We start from the raw sequence: 22,653 nt of genomic DNA, 5'->3' as shown, positions 1-22,653 counted from the left end.
TTTTTTTTTTTTTTTTTTTTAGCCAAGAATGCACTGACGTTTTATTGAGGTTTTATTGAGGTTTTATGGTACTGGGGGGTTTATTGCATTGGGGGTTTTAATGTATGGTTGACTTTTTTTGATGTTGTGAGCCGCCCCAAGGCTTATTGCAATGGGGCGGCATAGAAATGTTTTAAATAAATAAATAAAATAAATATTTATTTATTGTTGTGAGCCGTCTCAAGGCTTCGGCGAATGGGGCGGCATAGCAGCTTGCTAAATAAATAAATAAATAAATAAATAAATAAATAAATAAATAGAACCCATACCTTGGCAGAATATCTTTTCTATGCAATGGTAAAGATACAGTTACCTGGCCCACTTAGGATGTAAAGTAATTCAACTTTGCATCATTTGACAAATGTTCCTTTGCAAGTCAAACCATAGTTTCCTTTCTTTTTACTTTCCCATAAACATGTGCTGATCAATATTTTGCTTGAAAAATGTTTTTAAAAATGAGTGAACTTAAGACTGCTCAGTGATGTTTGTTTTTCAGTAATTATTTTTTCTTTCCATTTTTCTTCCGTGGAAGCGGATACAATACTGTTTGACCTAACCAAGCCATATCTGAAACATTGCTATGGTCCATATATGCCATCAGTATGTAGAAAACTAGTCTTGTTTAATTTATATCCTTCCCTTTCAGCAAAAATGGAATTCAAGGTGTCTAATAAAAAACAGGTTTAAACAAAATCTTGGTTAAACTGTAGCATAAAAACAAGTCAGTTCTAAACACAACAGTAAAAAACAAACAATTCCGTATAACAGGAGACCAGCTTTCATAACAAAGGCCTGCCTGAATAAAAATTGCATTGAGAGACGACAAAGAAGGCCAGCCTATCTTTCCTGAGGAGCTGGGCTGGGGACCCTAAAAGAGCCTCTCTCATGTTCCACCAAGCTTGCTTCTGATGTGGGGGACCAAGAGAAGTGCTTCCCTTGAAGAGTGTGAAACCTAACAAGGTGTTGGACAAGGTAGTTTTACAAGTAGCCTGTTCCTAAGTCATACATGGTTTGACAGGTATTAATTTGATTTAATTTGGCTTGCGAAATATCTTGCATTATAATCTCTATTTCACAGATCTTTTTAAAAAAATGTAAATCAAAAGTATAAGCAGCATCCCCTCCCTGCAAAGTTTTGTCTTACTTTGGAGAATCAGCATTTTAGGAATTAAAACCTTTTACAGAGTGCCCTCTAAACTGACTTCAGTAAGGCAATATGAATTTCAGTGGTTGCTGATTTATCCTTTGACAACACATCAAAGAAATAAAATCACAAGACATTTGTACTGATTTTCACATCTAGATTTGCATATATTCATTACAAGCAAGCAGGCAATTTCCACAAATTATTTCTAAATCGGGCTTATTGAATATTTCTCAGATCAATTACCTTATGAGTTAGGAATTAAAATAGGTTGCATCCATCATGGCTGAGCATTGGGAATGTTAAAATGTGATAATTGTGCTGATAAGGCTCTTTCCTGTAGCAATGACTCCAGAATCCACTGTTATAACTACCAGTGTATACAAGGATTAAGAGTGAAGTCTGTATGTCACTGAAGACAAGAAAAGATACTTCATTTGCTTCCATGTCATTCAAGATTTAATTTTGTATACTGAACAATATTAGCTAAGATTCTAACTTTCTCTCCATGAATGGAATTATTCATATTAATGGAATGGAATTTTCCTGCCTTCTTCCTTTGTAGTCCCTGTTTCTGGTGCTAGGGAAATGCTTCTAAATTATATGAGATATGGCAGAGAACTGCAGACAGTGAGACGAACTGGGTGAAATCATTCCCCCATTATATAAATCAAAATTTGGATCCAAACTGTTGTTATTCACCCCTCCAAAAGAGATACCTTACATTTCCATATTAAATACATGTTAATGTTTGTGAGATAAATTGTATTGGTTTTATGAACCTTTTTGCAAATAAATATTCTTATCCCTACTTAACAAAATAATCATGTAACTTTTAATTGCAATTTTAGCAACTTTTATATAGATTAGGCCCAGTAATGAAATACTACCATGAAATATTTAACAATGTATGTAGAAATTATTGTTCTTTTCCAAATCTCTTTGAAAACTCGACCATGAATAATAGTCTTGTAGAGCAAGCAGCGCTCCCATATCACCTCCATTTATTACAATGGTTTGCAAAGAAGCAGAGAGCTTGATGAATAGCTTTAATAGGTGCTCACCACTCATGTGGAGAGTCCAGCCAATTAAGAAAATAAAATGTAGATGTTAACCTAGCATTATTTTTCCCTTCCTTTTCCACCTCCTTCCCTGAATTCCATTTTCACGGAACAACTTTCCACTAGAAAACAAAGAATCTCAGAGTCTTTGGAAACATGCATAATGTTCACTATTATATATTCTCATTTCTTGTTGTAATTAGTTACTCCCTGCTACTTTAAAGTGCCTGATATGACCCATACTCTCTCTAGCCAGTTAGGACAAAGTATGACCCATACTCTCTCTAGAGAGTTAGGACAAAGGTACTCAGATTTTAAGGGAATTTAGCAGCCTAGAAACTGTAATCACACTTGCATTCATCAGGTGAACCTTTTCACTTGTTTGGGATGGTTGCATTGTTTGTGAATGTTCAGATGATCTAGTTCTGGGGCCATTGCAGTTTCTTACTGGGCGGTTCACACAGTGCACTAAACCAAGAAACCATGAGTGGGCTGTTCATTAAACAACCCATGACAGACTTCTGACAGAGTATTGTGCCAATGCATATCCTAGCCACATTTGTAGCAGGACTCATTGTCTCAATCTCAATTTGGCTATTGGGTAGTATAGAAATTGATTGATTAGCAGCTTTCTTTCTTCAATTAATCTGCAAGGTTTGCTGACAAGAGAATTTTCCTTCTGATGCATCATCAGAATTAATGTTCAGTACCCTTATAATATGAAGGAATGTATTCACCATCCCTTTTTCCCCAGGACATTTTATTTTATTTTAATTTATTTATTAGAACATTTCTATGCCGCCCCTTGCCGAAGCCTCGGGGCGGCTTACAACACAATAAAATACAATAAAATACGAAAATAACAATATAAAATTAAAATTAACAATATAAAATAAATAAAAGATATAAAAGATATACAAAATTTTGCTTTTGCACTTTGCAATATTTGGCCAAATATATGGAGATCTCCTTTTTGTCAATGCCCTGGTCAAGTTCATTCTCTATTCTGGGCTTCTTCACTTTACTCAGTAGTAAGTGCACCTGCTGGCTTTCCAGTCCCTCGCTCCATTGCTGGTTGACACATATTGATATTCATTATTTTTAGAGGTCACTGAGCAGGGACAAGGGAGGATTCTGGTGGCATGAGCAAGATTCTGAGCAGCAAGGGTTTTGCTGCTCTAGCCAGGCAGCTCTTCAGCCATTCCAGCAACCCATGATAAAATTGCCCAGGTTGGGATGGCACAGCAAGCCACGATGGGTATCAACAACCCTGAAACAAACCATTTGGCTTACTTTATATTTGGAAATAGTATAGCAAACTCTTGTTCACATCATCTCACCCCAAAACAGTGGCATCCAGTTCTACATTCATGATCTATAAATGTAGAAAAGGTGGCAATACAGCAGAGAGGATGCTATCTTTACTCTGAAAAACAGGTTAAGCAACTAAGTCCTTAGCTGCTGTTTCTTTCTTATTTCCTTTTTATTGTGAAATTGGTCATAATGGGTTAGTGACTAGGTTGACCCGAGCCTGAAATGCTGTACAGATTTAAAGTAACCAAGAAATTGAAGCAACTAAATAAGGTTAAAACATTTCTTAAGGACACAATGGGTTGATTTTGATTAAGCAGTGTATGCAATACCTATTTTTTGTATTCCTTGTCCCAAAATATTTATGTATAAAATGCTAGGAAATCTATCTATTATTGCTTGCAGAACTAAGAACTATTGGAGAACTATGTTCAGTTAACCTACATGCCCCAAATAAAATAACATAATAACATAATAAAATGTTGTATAGAATGGTTTCCCTATAGAGGCTATTAAAACCTATTATTATTATTACTTGACTCTCAAACATCCACAAGGGCTGTAATTGTATATAACACTGAAATCTGGAGAATGCTCATAACAGTACCACAAGTTCCTGGAAACCACTGGTACTGGGACTTTGAATTGGATTGAGTTATTGCGTGCAGTAAAAGTGTTTGACTCTTACGGTCATCACTTAGACCGCTACGGATGTTAAGTACAGTGGAATGGTCACTTCTGCATGGTTACATTCTTACTACACTCTGCAGTAAGCAATCTCATAGGCTGGTGGCATGAATAGTTACATCCATATGAATCTCAGTCATCTTCAGGTATCAAGCAACACTTTGTTAGAAATAACTGTATCAATATGGGGCTGAATCTCTTAAAGCTCAGGCAGGAGAAAGAATCAGCAAGCATTAAACAAAAACAACCCATGTTATTTAAGCTCTGTGTCCACTATCACTTTTGTCTTTTTTTTAAACTCTGAAGGACCCCAGTCCAGGTTTTAAAAGTGTCACTAGCCCCACACACAAATCCAACGTCTATTTTGGCCCTCTGAATAAAGATCCATTAAAAGGTTTTGTTCGCCCTAACCTAAGCGCTCTCACCTTCTACATTTTCAACATGAAAAGGCGTTTCAATCATGCTAGCCAAGTTATTTTTATTGTCAGTTATTTTTCTGCTGCAACAGACCAAATTCAAATGTTTTCATCCATAAAGTCCTGCAGCAATGGATTTCAGTCAAAAAGACAGCCAATCTGTCAAGCTTTTGACATTTTGATAAAGCCCATCTTGTTTGGATTTTTTCTCTCTCCTGAAAAACCTAAGATGAGCTGACAGTTCATGTCTTGTTTTGTCAACAGAAATGATAACAAATAGTTCAAAATCCATGGTGTTAACATCCAGTTCAGCGGTGGAGAATGCACATGGATTTGACTTAGATTATCTGCTGTTGCTCTAGTAAGCACTTTAATTTATTGCTCTCTCGAATTCTACTTGTTTTAGTTTACTATCTTTTCAGCTAGTTTGTAGCTCAGCTTAAATACAAAGAGATTCCAAGATGAAAGCTCACAAAGCATTAATATACTGCTTCCTTTTGTGAGGGTTCATTAGCTTTGGCCGCTCTCCCTAGAATATTCTAAATATTCCTTTAGAAATTAAATAAAATGTTTATTTGTGTAGGCCTTCAGTATGTTAACACTTGGAAGATTGGGGAGCCCATGGATAAATGGCATTAGTCTTGGGGACAGGCAATAGGAACTTAATGCCCTCATCTAGCATATATTCGGATGTGCAAGCAGTTTACTTCTGCACACTTAATTTTAAAAATCCCTACAACTGTAATACCAGATTCCATACAATGGTCAGTGCAACTCAACAATAACATCGTTCATCACTTCCTCAAGTACTATTGAATGGGCTGAAATTTGTTTAAGGAACTTGATAACTTATGCTGACTCTGTTATTTTTTTGGTATCAGACTAAACTCTTTCCATTTCAAGGGACAGTATCCTAATAAATTTTACTGATGTTTAAGAGGGAAGAATCTGTTACTCTGATTGTGTTATTGCTATTATTGCATTTCATTTATATCCCGACTTTTTTCCTCTTGCAAGGTGGTGTACAAGGTGCTCCTCCATTCTGTTTTGACCCTCACAACAACAGCAATCCAGTGAGCCAGATTAGACTGCCAGTCTATGACTCAAAGTCATCCCATGAGCTTCACGGCCAAGTGGGGACTCCCATGCCTCCAGTCTTAATATTCTAACCACCTTGCCACAATGGTGGTTTTCATTATTGATGCTGTTTCATGATCATGAGATCATTGTGATTCTACTTATAGACTACTCTGATATCTCACCGAGGAAGGACAATTTGCAATACATAATGCACAATTAACACAGAATGACAAAATAAATTCTTCACAGGTCAGGTCTTCTTAATACCAGAACTTGTATCTTACGGTTTAATATGGCAATTCAACAAACACACTGGTCAAAGTAACTGTTTCTTAATAGGTAACATACCAATGTATCAAGCTCTGGGAAACATGAACTTAAATATGTACTATCTAGGAAAAGTTCCGAGGAATTAATTGGAGTTCTATTTATCTGTGCAATGTCAGATGCTCTTAACATTTATCTGTTTTACGACACTGCACTTAATTTTCTAAAATCCTGAACCTCAAGGGTAAAAAGTTTGTTGAAGCTGGTAGGCTTCCTGTGCAGTGGACTGAAAAAAACTAAATGACACAATTACCTGCTGTAATTACGATTACTGACAATATATTTTTCCCTGGTGATCACTTTATGATTACTTTCTTATCTTGTCAGTAAAATCTCTAAGCTCAATGTGTATGAGATTTTACACATACTGATTTTCTGAAGTCACATTAGTTAAATAGCAATATTAATGAGTGCAGTGTAAATTCAGTTTTCAGTGTTCTTTTAAGCAAAGAACTTCCTATCATTTAACAACAGTTCACTAACTAATTAATTGTAATCTATTTTCATTTAAAATGTCATTGGGGTTATAAAAACATCAGAAAGGCTTCACATGGGAAAAAAAGACTGAAAATGCTTAGTCAAAAAAAGTTAAAAAACAAAAGCTATTTAAATTTGTTTGAAAGTTGAAGTTACTCAGTCATCTGCTCCGCAAACCTTCCCAAGTTACTAATGGCTTGAGACAAGGTATCACTAGTTTACAGTACTGCAGTTCATCGACATTTTATATACCATTTAAAATAAATACCTATAAAATATCTTACTGTAGCTTGCATGTGAACGAAAGGGACTGACAAATATATTACTGCTTTATCAGGGAAAATAGTTATTTATTTATTTAAAGCATTTTTATGCTGCCCCCATCGCAGAAAGCCTCTGGGCGACTTACAAAGAGGGTAAACAAACATAGGATAGACATTAAAAATGTGGTAGATATTTTATGGTAGGTACATTATGTTGTGCTCTCATATTTCAGACAAATCATGAGAAGGCAAAACTTACTGCAGATGGCAATAATGCTGGCAGAAGTCAAAGGCAAAACAGAACAGGAAGACCAAGATGGTTCAAGTCCATCAAGGAAGCCAAGAGTTTAGCGGGACTGTCAAGAACAGGACATCTTGGGTTGCCATATGTCAGAGATAACTTGACAGCACATTACAACATTATGATTATGTAATCTCACATCAGACAATTATTTTCCCTTGCCATTAAGCATTGCTAAACAGTGTCTGATAGCTAAATGTTATAAAATGACAAGAAACATCTTGATTTATTACTATGAATGCTGCCTCACAGTTCCTACTTTGTTTAAACATAAACATTATTTATGTTTTCAACTGTCTTGAATGTCGTACCATGAAACATAGTTTGTAGGCTACCATCTCACAGAACTCAAGTCTCTTGTGCAGTAAGTAGGTACAGTTCTCACTGAACTCTTCCCAAGAAGGAGAACATTGGATATGCAAGACTCATGTATAGTATTCATGTATAGACAGTATCCAAAGGGCTGCTGAATTTCTGCTGGTTCATCATATGCAGGATTCTAAATGGGTTTTCAAAATGGGCTTCTAAAAATAACTGAAAAATGAATGGAATTGCTTCTTTCCCAGATGGAACAGCTTAGCAGAACTCCCATTTGTGAGCTTCACAGACTTAGTCTGCTCCAGAAACAATTGTTTCCATTCCTTTTGGATTATTTATAAAATACAATGCATGTACATAATAGGATAGTACCACATGTTTGTATTTTAATATGTGTGAATCACCTCCCTACTCAATGAGTGCACAAGAAAATTCACAGCGAAACCATACAAAGAATAAACGTAACAGTTTCAAGCAACCTCAAACAACAGAAAAGAAAAAATACATAAATTGCAATCAAATAGAGAACCTTCTAAAATCAAGCAGCAGTATTAAACACTGAAACCTCCACAGAACAAAATGTTTACCTGTTGTCCAAAGGCAATGCGGGTACCAACTTAACCTCTCTGGGAAAAGAGTTCCACAGCCAGGACACTCAGAAGGTCCTGTCTCAAGTCCCAGCCTCACCTTCATAGGATGTGGGTCACATAAGAAGGTCTCAGAAGGTGAATGCAGAGTCTGAACAGATTCCTACAGAAGCTACTAGGCAGTGTCCTAAAGCAAACCAAACATCCCTGGGAAACACTTCAGCTGTAGCCATTACCTTGGCTTCTCTTCCCTTTTTCTGTGCAGTCATACAATATAGCTGTCACATATGTGCATATACATTGCATTCATTGCAAAATATGCATGTAAATGTACGTCATCTGCGGCCCCCTTATGCTTCTTCACCCATATTTTCATACTGTATAGTCTTTATTTATTCCAAAACAATAACAGAGAATAATGAGTTGGACTGTCATTTGTAATTTCCAGGTCTTCTAGTTGATTATTAATTTGAAAGAAGGTTACCTTATTCCAGAAGCTCTGGTAATATTAGAACTGATTTTGGTTCCTGTTACTGTAGCTATCAATTTTTCCACTAGACGCTTTAGTTATTCTCTGGAGGTTTCCAGGCTATACTGAGAAAAACGGTAGCAAGAGGCCACGATGGTTTTTCAGTGAAAAACTGTACTCTCCCACCATTGCAAAGGGGTGGGTCTTTTTGCAAATGGAGGAGAAATGTGATTGTCCTGTGGACACTTTGGCCTAAGTCATTCAAGACAACCTAAAATTAATGGTAGCCAAAAGGGGTTACAGTGGCAAACAATTCCTTTGTTCCAGAAATATAAGTGTTGGTTATAAACAAGAAACTTGGAAAGGACTGTCCAGTAAAGGAACCATTTCCCCACTGGAGTAGCAGTAATATCAAGTAGAAATCCCCTATAAGAAGAAGGCAGAAAACATCAAATGGGAGTAAATAGGCCAGAACTTCATGGAAGGAATGTGCATCAGCTAAGACCAGTATGGAGGGGATCCTTCCAAACCCTCCTATGAGATTGTCAGGAAGGCTGTCATGGATGGCCAGCTGCACTTTTCCCCTGGCCCCACTGAGATCAGCTGTACTGGCTGTGTGGTTACCTGCTCCTCTTTGGGGAAAGGCAGGCATTAAATGGTCAGCTGTGTTAGCTACTCACAACTTTATGTGATGTAGTAAACACTTCACAATCTTAGAAAGCAACTTCCTGCCAAGATTTTCTCCAGCTTTGGTATACCAATCATAAACAGGATCTGACCTTCTAGAGGATTCTTGCAATATTGGTGCCTGGCTGTATATTTTATGTTGTAGGATACATTTCTACATGAAATGATTACAAGGACTTTTGAGCTTCTTTGGAGGGCCTGTTAATGTCTACAGGTAGCTCAAAGTAACTTGCATTTCTCTTACAAATAAACAAAATTCCCATCTGTTGTGAAAGTTGGGAAATACTTACCTTAGCGGCAAGATCTTACCACCATAGTTTCTGGCGTTTAAATGTATGAGGATATGGCATAAAATCATAATGGAACTAATGAAAGGGCCTAATAGTGCAATGGAAAGCAGAATTTAATGTGGTAAACACATTTGCCAGAAACTCAGGATAAATTACCAAGCAACTAGTGATGTTTGTTGACTTTAAAACAGTCATTAACAGATGTTAGGGGTAATACTGCCTGGCATTAAATGGTATATTGTTTAACCTTATCTGTATGCTCAAATACCACAGCATTTAATTCTACACTTGATGTAATTTGAAGGCTATTTCTGCAATAGAAAAAGGATTACCCCACATTCCTTAAACAAAAACAGAGACAGAGGGAAACAAAAGCTTTCCCAATTTCAGACACTTTCATAGAACCATAGAACAGTAGTGTTTGAGGGAGCCAAGAAGACCATCAAGTCGAACCTCCATGTTAAAACATCCCTTATGGATGACTGTCCAGCTGCATCTTGAATATTTCCAGTGTGGGAGAGCCTACAAATTCCCTTGATAATTGGTTCCATTGTCATATTGCTCTATTAGTCAGGAATTACTGCCTTCCTGTAGTTTGAGCTCATTAGTCTGTGCCCTGCACTCTAGGATGATTGAGAAGCCAACCTAGCCCTCCTTTGTGTGACAATCTTACAAGTTCTTGAAGAGAGCTATCACATCTCTTCTCATTTTTCTCTTCTCAAGGCTAAACAGAAGGCTTCATTTCTGGTCCTCAAGTCATCTTTTTTGTCCTCCTCCAAGCCTTTCCCAGTTTGCCTACATTGTTCTTAAACTGTGGTGCCTAGAACAAGATGAGAACTCAAATGAAACCTAATCAGTGCTGGGTAGAGGGGAACTAGTACTTCACATGATTTGGAAGCTTCTATTAATGCAGCCCAAAATAGCGGTTGTCGTTTTGCAGTCATATCCCATTGCTGGCTCATATTCAGCTTGTGATCTACAGCCTTCTTGCTTTTAGTATTGCTGGGACAAGTAATTTTCACCTTGTAACTATGCACTTGGCTTTGTTGGAATTTTTCACTATTAAATGTTTGGGGTTTTTTTCTAGCACACATCAAGATCACTTTGAATTTTGTCTCTGTCTTCCAGGGTATTAGTTATCTCACCCAATTTTGTGTCATCTGAAAATCTGATAAAGGTTCTTTGCATTTCTTCAACGAAATCATTATTCATTTCTTTAAGGGCAGTGGACCCAGGACTGAATCCTGTGGTACCCCACTTTTTAGCTCTTCTCAGTCTAAGAAGATGCCATTGATAAGCATCCTTTCAGTCTGGTTCTGTAGCCAATTAGAAATCTACCCGATAGTTGTTCCATCAAGCTCACTTTCAGCTAATCTGTTAATCAGAGTATCATGGAACACTGTCCAAAGCTTTGTTGAAAGCAAGCTGTATTATGTCCAACATTCCCACAGTCCACAAGGATTTTATCCAGTCAGGCAATGGTATTAGATTTGTCTAGCAACAAATCAGTAGTAACCACTGCATTGTTTTCAAGGTGTTTTCAAAGTGACTGCATTGTAAACTGCTTGAAATTTTCCCCTCACAGGGCTTTGGCTTACAGTGCCCAAAATTCCTGACAATTGGCAATACTTCCTGGGGCTGATGGTCGCCAAAATATCTGGAGGGCACCAGGTTGAGAAATCTGCACTTTACCAAGCTCTCAACCAAGGAACTAGATGTCTTTGAAAGTAAATGTGTACTTTGCACCCTTCTCTGCAACCAAGTGGCTGCCCGGAAAAACAAACTGGGCCAAATAGGATGACTATCTGCTGAGCCAAAGTTCACATCCCAAAACAGGACTGCCACCACACATCAACTCAACAGCTTTGTTAAAGATTCTGCCTAGAGATTTAAAACAACCCTCAGATCATTACAAAAAATTCATTTGCAGGCTAACAATAACAACAGTACCCATTTTGAAATATCAGTCTAATAGTTATATACTATTTCATTCCTAAACACCATTTCATTCTGGCCATATAAATATATCACTACATTTTCCCAAAGTCTTATTTTTGCCTGTTTCATTCCTATCCCCCTCAATTTATAGCACTTCCCACATGGAAAATCTGCTTTTTAAAATGATGCTGTTTTGCCCAAAGGTGCAACTCCCACCTTTTGCCTCACTGAGGCAAAGCTGGTTTCTATGGTTCTCAGACCTTTCCTATTGTGTGCAGATTTATAGGGTGTTCCTCATTTGGAAAACACTGGACAGAAATCCTTAGAGACCTATGCTTGCATTAAAACTGGCTGTGGCAGTGAAAAGACAGCATCTGGGTTCCAGAACAGCTTGATTAATAGGTAAGGGGGCGAAGAGAGCAGGTGTGTTAACAAGAAAGAAATGGGTCCTGTTATAATTAGATAGCTAGATAAACAGCTGTGCTCAGCTGGATTTAGAGTTGAAAAGGAAAAGAAAATTAGAAATATTGGTTTAAAAATAAAAATAAAGGATTTGTTTCGTTGAAAAAATGAGAATTTGAAACAAGCCATGTTCCCTATTTTCTACTGACAACACTGATTTAATGAAGCTTGTACGTTCGGGATTTCATAAGTATAGCATGTTCACTTTTGCTTCTTTTCTGGTAACCTTGTAGCATAGCAACAAGCATAGGCTTGGGTTGCAAGGCTCCATCTGCCACTATTCCCATCTATGAAGAATTGTGGATCTAGTTTTCCATCACTCATTTTAATAGGTTGATGCTGAAAATATATATAGACATGTAACATTTTTGCAAATGTCAATTTGATGCATTCTAGGAGACATAAGGTCAAAGACCTGGAGTGCTCTCAGATGGAATCATGCTTCCTCTTCAGTAATCATTGCAAATGCAGCTTGTTATTGTACTTGTAAATGCTCTCAATCCTCATTAAGCAAATTGCAACATAATAGCTGCTTAAAAACTTCTCTCAGAAGATAATCTCCTCAGAAGATAATAACAGGCACAACAATTTTATTGTTGTTACCCAAGATTTATTGTTTATATATTTAGGAAACAACTTGTGGTTTGGAACAAAATTTATATTTTAGTATGACTTAACCAACTTGGAGTACACTGTAGGAGACTAACACTTCCAGCCGTAGTTTATTTTCATTTCAAGTCATTTATTCGGTTTAGCTTTTAATTGCCTCGAGGCAATTTATATGAAATAAATGTAAAAATCAGTTTGTTGATTGTATGGAAACCCAGTAAATGAATTATAGTTATATAGTCAGTGTATAATGAATACTTTGCTAAATTTTTGTGGGTGAACAATGAAACTACGCAAGACAGTGATGCCACAGAAAGACAAATCAACTACCTCATGGTGTCTGCCTCTCTATACGGAGCACTTGAATCTTTGAGACACAAGAATCTTTAAAACAATGACCACAGGCTACTGTAATAACTATGTGGATTTTCCATCTCATGCTCAGCAGAAGATATCCATTAAGTCAAGAAAAGATTGCTATAGAGAATTATGCACCATGGTACTGGGCTATGAGTTATCCATCTCCTATTCGTGGGCATCGCAGTAAGATAACATTTTTTCTTCCATATACTGCATCTACCATGTATGTGTAGACTTTGGATACAGGGTTCTATCCAGCAGAGACCAGTCTTTTGATGGTAGATATTTGCAAAGAGAACATGGATGGAGGCTCTTTGCAAATATCTACCATCAAAATTCCAAAAAGAGAACATGGATGGAGGCTCTTTTTGGAATTTTCCCTTTCCCCTGCAGTTCCCACAACCTCTGACTCTGTTTCTGAGGAATCCTAGCCCTTTGCAGCTGGTGTCAAATGTGGGATGCTGCAGAGAAAAACAGTGAAAATTGCCTTCCTCTCAATTCTCCGGGCATACAGCTACCCCTCCAACCCCTTCCCATCCCAGCACATTTTCATAGATAACTACTCATAAACCCTAATTATGGATCAACTCTGGCTGCATATGTTATGTTCTCTTACATATACCACATTGCAAAATACATGTATATCTTGTCAAGTCAGAAAGGTAAATACATATAAAATTTGTACTGTGGCTGAAATCCATAACCAGGAAGACCTAAGGGCTTTGCATCTATTTTAAAACGGAGTGAACAGAAATGCTGCTTAGAGGATCAATTTTGTTTTATTTGAGAACCCTGAGATCTACCACATAAGCTTGGATTTACATAACTCTGAGCCTAAGAATTTGTGCACTGGAAATTAATGGACTTCACAGCCTTCCAAATAAAAATCCACTCCTAGTTAGCCTGAGTTCTCTTCATTTCAGCAGTATAAGCAGTCATTTGGTTGTTCTTGTTCTTAAACAACTGGGCGTCAGTAGTCCCTGACAAATCACAAATCACCAGGCAACTACTGACAGGTCTTTGCCAATCCCTGTTTTAAAAGACATCTGGCTTTTTTATTTTATCCCTCCCTTTCCACCCAATGGTGCCCAACTTTCCTAAGAACAACTAAGATACAATAAGCCATAAAACAGCCCTATAAAATATAACCAATATATAAAAGAAGTTGGTAAAAACAACTTAAAGAGCCACTTAAAAATAGCAATAGCAGCAGCTTCCACTTTGATGGGAGAAATACATACTCTACACTTATTCATACTTACATACAAACTGGAAAGTCAGAATTGGCTCTAAGTGAGGGGACTGCAGTCAAGGATAGTGGCTCAACTAATATTGCCACTTGTTTTAGAATTCTAAAGAGCATCTATTTTCTGGAGTGGAAATCATCATTTCTGAAACACACTTCTGTATGAAATAGCCCAAACTAGAATGTACCATAATACCCTCAAGGACTTTTTGTTCTTATGGGCAGACAATACCCATGAAATGAAAAACGCAGTTAAGGGCCCCACTCAAGCTATAATGCTCAGCATTTATGATCTCCTGGAAAATCAATTGCCGAAAGATAATTTGATTCCAGGGCTGGGTCTCAGCAATGCTGGAAACCTTGGTGAAAGCAATGTTACCATACTTATTCAACAGATCTTTACCTCCATCTTCCCCTAAGGTCCCCTGTATCCCCACAAAATCTCCATGAGAGTTGTGGGGAGCCTGCAGATCATCATGGGCTGTGTTTTACAGGACTGTATTTTTCATGGGCTGTATTTTTTCTCTATGGAAAGAGAATCACCATAGAGAAACTGGAATTTTGCACACGCCATACAAGATTCCATCTCTCAGTTTCAGCCTGTTCTTTCCTCCCAGGGCAGACAAAAGGAAGCATTGCTACACATTTCATATGAATTATGGAAAAGAGGTTTTTCAAAGGTTGAGTACAGACATGGAATATAAATCAAACAGTGGTGATTAGCCCCAACTGCTAAATTAGCCCTTCCAGGTGTCTTCCAGATGTATTGGACTACAGTTCCCATAATTCCTCAGCTGACATGGCTATCTGGATGGTCCTGGAATGGGGAAAGATGAACTAAATGCTGAAAGACTCGGGATGCTTCTGATATGAGGTGCTGGAAACAAACAGCAGCTTGTGACCCTGTTCAGTAACTTCAAGGGGCATCTGTTTGATTGGTATTGGACATGTTTATGTTTGTTTGTTTGTTCGTTTTTAACTGCATGCATCACTAGAATGAGTACAAGCCATTCTGTACAGTAAGACAGATTCTGCTTCTGAATTAATGTCATGAATTCCTCTTTCTGAAGTATGCAGTTCAAAGTTAGATTAAAACCAATTTAGCCAAACACTGGGAGCACTACAATGCTATCACTTTAATAAAATCTTTTGGGGACACAACTACAAGTGCTGCATTGTTGTGAGCTGATCCTGGCAACAGACAATGCGCATGATCATCTGGCCACAATCTGGGGACCAAAAAGCAAAGGATATTCAAGTGATTTCCCATAAATCTGTGTACCCAAAAGTGTACAAATTAACATATAACAAGCACTGTGCCCTGTGACCTTAACTGAAGATAAATAAGCCTGTTCATTACATTTGCTGTGTAAAATAAAGTCCCAGCTTTTTTTTTCTTCAAAGCAGAAAAACCCAATGAGAAAAAGGTAACACCAAAGCATGGTTCTACACTAAGTTCTAACCAAGTGTAACTATGCTTAGTTTAACATTGAAAGGTATTGCTTCCATCTGAACTAAGTCAGAGAAGCAAATATTTCCGTATCACATTCCTGAGAGAAATCTATTATAATCTAGAAGAGGATCTATCCCACGATCCAGTTAGAGTGTGTTTTCTCACATGCCTTAGTATTCTAATTCTCCATTCCAAATGCAGAATTACAGCATATAAACAGGGCACTATTTTTATTAAATGAGGTGGCACATACATGGCCTTACAACATTTTTCTAGGAGACAAAACCACTACAAATTAGTCAACTTCCTTGTTTCCTTTTGTTGTGCTAATAGGTAAGCGGAATGCTTATGTTTAGGGCATTGAAATGCTAGGCAAATCTTATTGTTAACAAGCTGTCATCTCTTACCAGTACATGAGTAGTCATCAATCCTGATGTAACCTGTTTTGCAGATGCACATGAATGATCCTGGTGTGTTTACACACATGGTATTCTCCCGACAATAATGCCTCCCTTCAGCACATTCATCAATATCTGTGGACAGAGTGGTGAGGTTAGTTGAACAAATACTGCTGGTTTTCCAGTCTTATAGACACCTTGTAAGCAGTCTGCACACCAGAAAATTTGCCTCTGCCTTTCTGAGGCAGGTGCAAGCTTGGATTCCAGCAGCCCAAATTACCAGATGTGACAATGTGATTGTGGATCTATAGAAGAGGCTGCTTCAACTCTTGCAACGTCTTTAAAAATGTATGTCTGATATCTATGAATTTAAGGAAAGGAAGACATCTAAAGAGCTAATTATTGTTGTTAATAATAAACAATTATGTATTATTTCCTCTAGATTCAATGTTTTAGTGTCAGTGAGAGAGAGAAAGAGAGAGACAGAGACAGAGAGAGAATGAACTGTAGGTGTTAATTGTTTATTTGGTTGATTTATCAATTAACTAAAGTTTCAGTTAGGGCCAATATTAAGTGACAGGAAAGAGAATTAAGGACTATTTATCTTTTGAGTCTATTGCGCAATTGCAATGAAGGATAAAAAATGAAAATATTAAATATGCCCTTCTCTTCTAACAATGAACGCTCACTCCAGTTGACCATTCCATTGCATGCAAATTTCCCCCTCAATATGTCATTCTCACTATGCACAGTTATTGGGTGCCACTCTTACAAAGGGCTCCAGTCTGTGAATCCCCCCTCAACTGCCATTTAGTATTTAGTAAGTCCAGCCATAGCTTGTTTTCTTTTTTTTCTTTTTTTAAAAAGGAAAGGTTTTCACCTACAGTTCTCCCCCTGTACACACACTCATAAATTTCTCCTGCCCTCTCTTCAGGTCTTATGCACTTTCTGGGCGATTTCATCCACCCACATGGCACTGAGCATCCATTCTTTTTTAATGACTAAGTAAGCCCCTCACCATCTTATTAATGATTTTTCTTTTTCTCCTTAAACTGACACATATCTTCCTACATTTCCCCCTTCACTAGCTGATCTTTAAAAACAAAACTCAAGGGTGTTCTTGTTCCATCAGATGGGGTAGTTCTTTTCCCTAGCTGCATTTGCACATTAAGCCGACGTAGTTTATAAGCCATGGCAGGATAGCATGTTTTCAGGACACAGCACTCTTCCCACTGGCAGTAACTTGACTTTAATGTGTTTTCTAACATTGCAAAAGCTATGCTTAATGGAGGCTTTCCCGGCCCTGTTTTGTTTCATCCAGGAGGTGAACCCCCGAGGACTTTGAGGGGCGCCCATGATCATTCAGCATTGTTGTAAGCCGCCCCGAGGCTTCGGCGAATGGGGTGGCATAAAAATGTTATAATAAATAAATAAATAAAATAAAAAAATTATCCTCCCAAGCACTTTGGACGGCCTTTCCTGACCCGAACTACAGGAAAGGGCTGCTTTGTAGTGCATTCCCCAGATTCCTTTGGGGATTATCTGCTGCTTCAGGGGCCCCAGGTGCTAACAGTGCCTCCCTGCTGCTAGCAGTAGGAGGTGCTTCAAATCTTAGGTGTGCCCCCATGCAGGAAGGGAGGCTTGCCTCTTTAAAACACATGCATCGCTCCCTGGGCTTGCTGCTTCATGAGGTGCTATTTGCTGGGGTAAACAAAAAAACTGAGGGACCCGTTAGGTCTTCCTAGCATCCTTAGAAAAATTCTTGGTTCCAGAAAGTGGAGAGAACCGACCATGTGTGTCTCCTCCACTCCCCACAATATTTTTTGACCTGTTCTTAGGAGGTTAGGGGTCCCCTTGTGCTTTCCTGTTATTTATACTTGGAAAGGAAGGGCAGCCCAGGGCCACCCAAGCACCCCAAAAAACTCATGAGGATTCTGCTACAAAAGGGCATTTTCTACCCACCACCTTTAAAAATAGAGTTTAAAAAAATGATCAATGGGCTACAGTGTTGAAATTTGCTAAGTAAACTGTGTCCGTGCAGACAGGTGTCTGTGCCAAATTGCAACTGTGTAGCTGAGGTTTTATTTCTTCCTGCGTTTTACAGGATAGGATGTTACTCTTACATAATGCCGGTCCTCCACCAGCTCCACTGGCCTCCAGTTGAAGTCCGGGCCCAATTCTAGATGCTGGTTTTGACCTATAAAGCCCTTAATGGCTTGGGACCAGGAAACCTGAAGGAACGTCTCCTTCCTTATATGCTTTCACGCCCCTTAAGATCTATGGGAGAAGCCCTACTCTGGGAACCCTAAGAGAGGTAAAAAGATCATCAACTCGGAGTAGGGCCTTCTCTGCTGTGACGCCCAGACTCTGGAATGTACTCCTTAGAGAGCTATGCCTGGCGCCAAGTTTATACTCTTTTTGGCGTCAGGCCAAAACCTTTTTATTTAAACAGTATTTTGAACTTTAATAGTTTTTAAGTTTATTCACTCTGTTTGCTTTGTGATTTAGTTTTGTTCTATTATTTTAAATTGTTTTAATGGTCTTTTTAAATACAGTAAGCCATCTTAGATCTTGTATAATGTATACAAAGCATACAAAAGCTTTGTATATAATGTATAAAGCATACAAAAGCTTTTAATGAATGAATGAGTGGAAAGCACCCTTTGCAGCAGAATCCTTGGGTTCTGGGTAGCCCAGGGTTAGCTTCCTTTTCTCAAGAATGGATAACACAGAGGGAGTCAAAGAAAAACAAAAGTCAAAGCACAGACAGTGCTGGGCGGTTTGTCACTGCCCACAGGAGCTCTCAGTGGTCCAGCAGGATCCTCTGGGATGCTGCAGGTGGACTGATAGGGTAAGGAAGGAGGGTGGAAGAGGCATACAAGTACCACTCTGCCTGTCTGCTTGACAGGCATAGAGGAATTCTAACTACAGGGCAAGGTGCTGTGCAAATCCAGTTGTGTCTCAGCAGACCGTGTGCCTCTCAACTAGGTGCAGTGAAGGATACAGGGCTAGGATCTTGGAAGCTCTGCTCTCATGTAGTGTCCCTAAAATGCACCAAATTTCTGGCTGTGCATGGATGCATGATGAGCCCCATGGCATGAGGTCTCCATGCCATAATGCAGGAACCCTCATATCAACCAGCAGGCCCACATTGTTCTTAAATGCAAGCTCTTTAGAACTGCTTTTGTGAAGTATCACCACCCCAGCATTTTAAAAACATAATTTCATCCTTTTGTTTAGTCAATATAACTTGACCCAATTTTTAGAAGATATGGTGGGCGTGCAGCATTAATAAAAAAAAGTCCTCATTATATTTTAAGGGATAACATGCAGCATCCGGCTGTGTATGAAATGACATTTTAGAAAAAAGAACAATCTGTTTATTCAGAAATAAGTTCGAAGTCAAGATAGTAAAACAATTGCACGGTCTCTCCTTCGGGACAGGCAAAATCGTTAGGGCATTTTGCATCAAGCACAGAACAAACCGAGTTGAGATTGAAAATGGCAGCTTTAGGATTAATTCTTGTACTTAATACTGCTGTTAATGGCTTGATTTGCATGCATTTTGGTGAGTGGCTCTGTTATCATTGATGAAGTTAACAGTGCAAACATATAAAGCAAGCAGGGACTGAAAATGGTTTCTCCTGTGTATGAATCAACAGATGGTTAATGGCACTGTATTTTATTATATTTAGGACTGTCATTTCATGCAATTAATCCTAGATTCTACCATATTACAAGACATCTTTCTTATGGGTTTTAGCATGAGAAAGCAAGATACAATATCAAATTACAAAGCTGTTAAAAAGTGAAAGACCTATTTCTTAATAGTTCCTATTAGCCAAAGGGGCAGCGATTAGGAACACAGTTCTACCTTAACAAAGCCTTTCAAATACTACCTTTTCCCCTTTTTTCTAGTAAAAATGGATTCATCTTTACCCTTTCCATTAATGGCACCTATCAAGTAGTCAAGTGCACTGCTACAATGATTAAAGACATTTTCTATATAAATAAATAAATGTTCATTAAATGTCATCTGCAATGGACTCCTGTGCATGTCCACTGAGTGCAAGGAAAATGCAGCTTGTAGGCTCTTGCTTACAAGCAGTCCTTTTCAAGGTGGGAAAGTTAATAGTTAAAAACAATAATTCAAATATTGAAAAACTCAGTAATATCTGAGAATGTCACTATTTACTAAGCACTCCAGTAATAATTTAAAAAGACACTTTTTGTTCTGAAAACAAAGAAAATTATATGTTCATGCTTAAGTACTTTGAAAACACATAAAGGAATGCTTTTTAAATATGATTAATTTTTGAGCTTTATCTGACAAGGTAATTGCTCATAGGTTGGTAATCATGGAGAAGAAAACCTTTAGTTACATCCTGTTGTAGTTCACTGTTTCTTTGCAGGTGGAAATGAAGGTGAAGAAGAAAGATAATGGACATGCCTCATCTCTGAAGGGCTGTCCTCTTTATATGTCATATAATGTTTCTATATATCACAGCTGTGGTTCACTCAATTATGTGTATCGGTTTGTTATGCTTCTTTTTATAATTCTCTGCTGCCTGTGTGAACACCATTCCATCAAAAAACGTTGTGCAGTCATCAAGCAATAAACATATAATTATGTCTCCAAGCATCTAGCATCCAACCTGAGTCACAAACTGACATGAAGCTCTAAGGAAACAGTATAAGCAACTATGTCCTTCCCAGTGATCACCCTATTAAATTAGTCAAGACATTTACGGCCAGGGAACAGTCTTTGTTTACATGTTCACCTTCTTATAGAATCATAGATCATAGAACCATAGAACTGTAGGGTTGGAAGGGACAAGGAAGGCCATTGAATCCAGCCCCCTGCTGCTGCAGAATGCCTGTCACACTATCCCACTCAGGTAACCGTTTATCTTCTTCCTGAATGTCTCTAGTGTGAAAGAGCGCACAACCTCTCTTGGCAAGTGGTTCCACTGTTGTATTGCTCTTACAGTTAGGAAATTCTTCTTGTGTCTAGCCTGCACCTGGCATGCTGTAGATTAAGTTCATTGTTCTGTGTCCTACAATCTGGGAAGAGTGACAATGGGTCTTTTCCTTCTCCTTTGTGACAGCATTTCAGGTACCTTTGGACTGCTATCATGTCACCTTGTAGTTTTCTTTTCTCAAGGCTGAACAGGCCCAGTTCTTTCAATCTCTCATCATTATACTGATTTTTCAGACCCTGTATCATCTTTGTTGCCCCCCTGTGAATCCTCTCCAGATTATCAGCATCCTGTTTAACCCTGGCTGTGCAAAATTGAATGGCATATTCCAGGTGAGGTCAGACTAATGCACAGTAGAGGAGAAACTACCTCTATTTATGCATCCCATTGCAACTCATATCGGCTACATTTAGCTTAAGGATGGTGATTTTAGTGGCGCTCAGGATACACTATTAAGTCAGAAATTGTTGCATTTATTGGAATTGCATAAGCACACATCCTCATGAATGTCAATTCAGATTATTTGGGACTGGAGCCTATAGAGATAATAGCTGAATAATTTAGAACAGTTGCTATGATTGCACACACATACATATAAGTCTTGTATATTTAATGTATCCCTCATGCAAGTAAAGGGTTTTCTACTGAATTCCTCGGTCGGTAGTTATGAATGTCTCAAGATCAAGGCACACCCAAATACAAGCATCTTCAATCAAATGCTTGAGAGCAGGATTGAGGAGAACAAAGACCTGCATGAAGCCCACTTGGGCACTTCAGAGAGGCTGCCACTTGAAAATATAACAAAAGCATTTCTTTGGAAATTTGTTCTTTTCTTTAGAAAAAGAGGGGAGGGGTGGTTTAAACTGAAAAGAAGTTGCACTCAGAGCAGGGGAAAAAATCAGTTTCGGCAACCAAATCCTCTTGGATGATGGTGGAAGGAGCAATGGGGACATAGGAGGCCACAGTGAGACTGCAGTCAGGTGTACTGTGGGTTATTTCATTCTGTATGTCTGATTTGTAGGATGGGTTGTCATGTTGTATAAACATTATCATCACACACTGCACATTTTGTATGGACCATGTGTAGTGAATGCAGATATGCTTAGAGAAATATGCGCAAATGATCTTTTATATGGGAAGTTTGTTACTTAGTATTGCTTACTCTGACATTTATAATTTTTAGAAAGCAGAAAAACCTCAAGGGCTTAATTAAAAGGTATAACCAATTAGACAATATATTAAAATGCCCTAATATGAGAATTTTAGCTTCTATGAGATCTGATTAATGAAACAACACACTCTGTAGTTAATATATTGCTTCTAAATCGAGAACTCAGCTGTATAAGCTTATTACTTTGACACAGATTGTTTTTTGAAAGAGAAAAATCTTAATTCGAGAGATAATTATTTCAGTTGATTAATATGCTTTAAATTAAATTCCTGCATTTAATGAGCCCATCACTTTGACAAGTTGTGAATTAATACACATTTCTTGCAGCAATCCACACTAATTTTGATGGCTGCCATGTCCTTCTTTACCTTCACAGTATGCATTGTCCTCTCGAAGGGCTCGGAAACCATCTCGGCAGCTGCAGACAGCCCTGTCTTCAAGGTTCCTGCAGAAAGAATTCTCCAAACACTTGTGTCCCTCAGAGCAAAAGTTGTGGCCTAAAAATTATACAGAATGATAGTTAAAAGGCTCTAAACAATATGCAATTCCTATTGAAGAGAGTGACAAAGTTCCCATTGAT

The 22,653-nt window shown here is 38.1% G+C and overlaps 1 protein-coding gene across 1 annotated transcript in view; it reads right to left on the bottom strand.

The window, feature by feature from the left end:
- Positions 1–22,653, bottom strand: part of NELL2 (neural EGFL like 2) — a 130,812-nt gene that overhangs the window by 46,385 nt on the left and 61,774 nt on the right. The window contains exons 12-13 of the mRNA XM_044423050.1: positions 22,442–22,570; positions 15,933–16,058 (exon numbers count right to left, since the gene is read on the bottom strand). Coding sequence (XP_044278985.1) covers positions 15,933–16,058; positions 22,442–22,570 — 255 coding nt within the window. The remainder of the gene's footprint in view (positions 1–15,932; positions 16,059–22,441; positions 22,571–22,653) is intronic.

Source organism: Varanus komodoensis, unplaced genomic scaffold (assembly GCF_004798865.1).
Source record: "Varanus komodoensis strain SLA01 unplaced genomic scaffold, ASM479886v1 scaffold13_1, whole genome shotgun sequence".
NCBI classification, from domain to species: Eukaryota; Metazoa; Chordata; class Lepidosauria; order Squamata; family Varanidae; genus Varanus; species Varanus komodoensis.
Note: the sequence above shows the minus strand (reverse complement) of the source record. Positions and strands in the feature narration are given on the sequence as shown.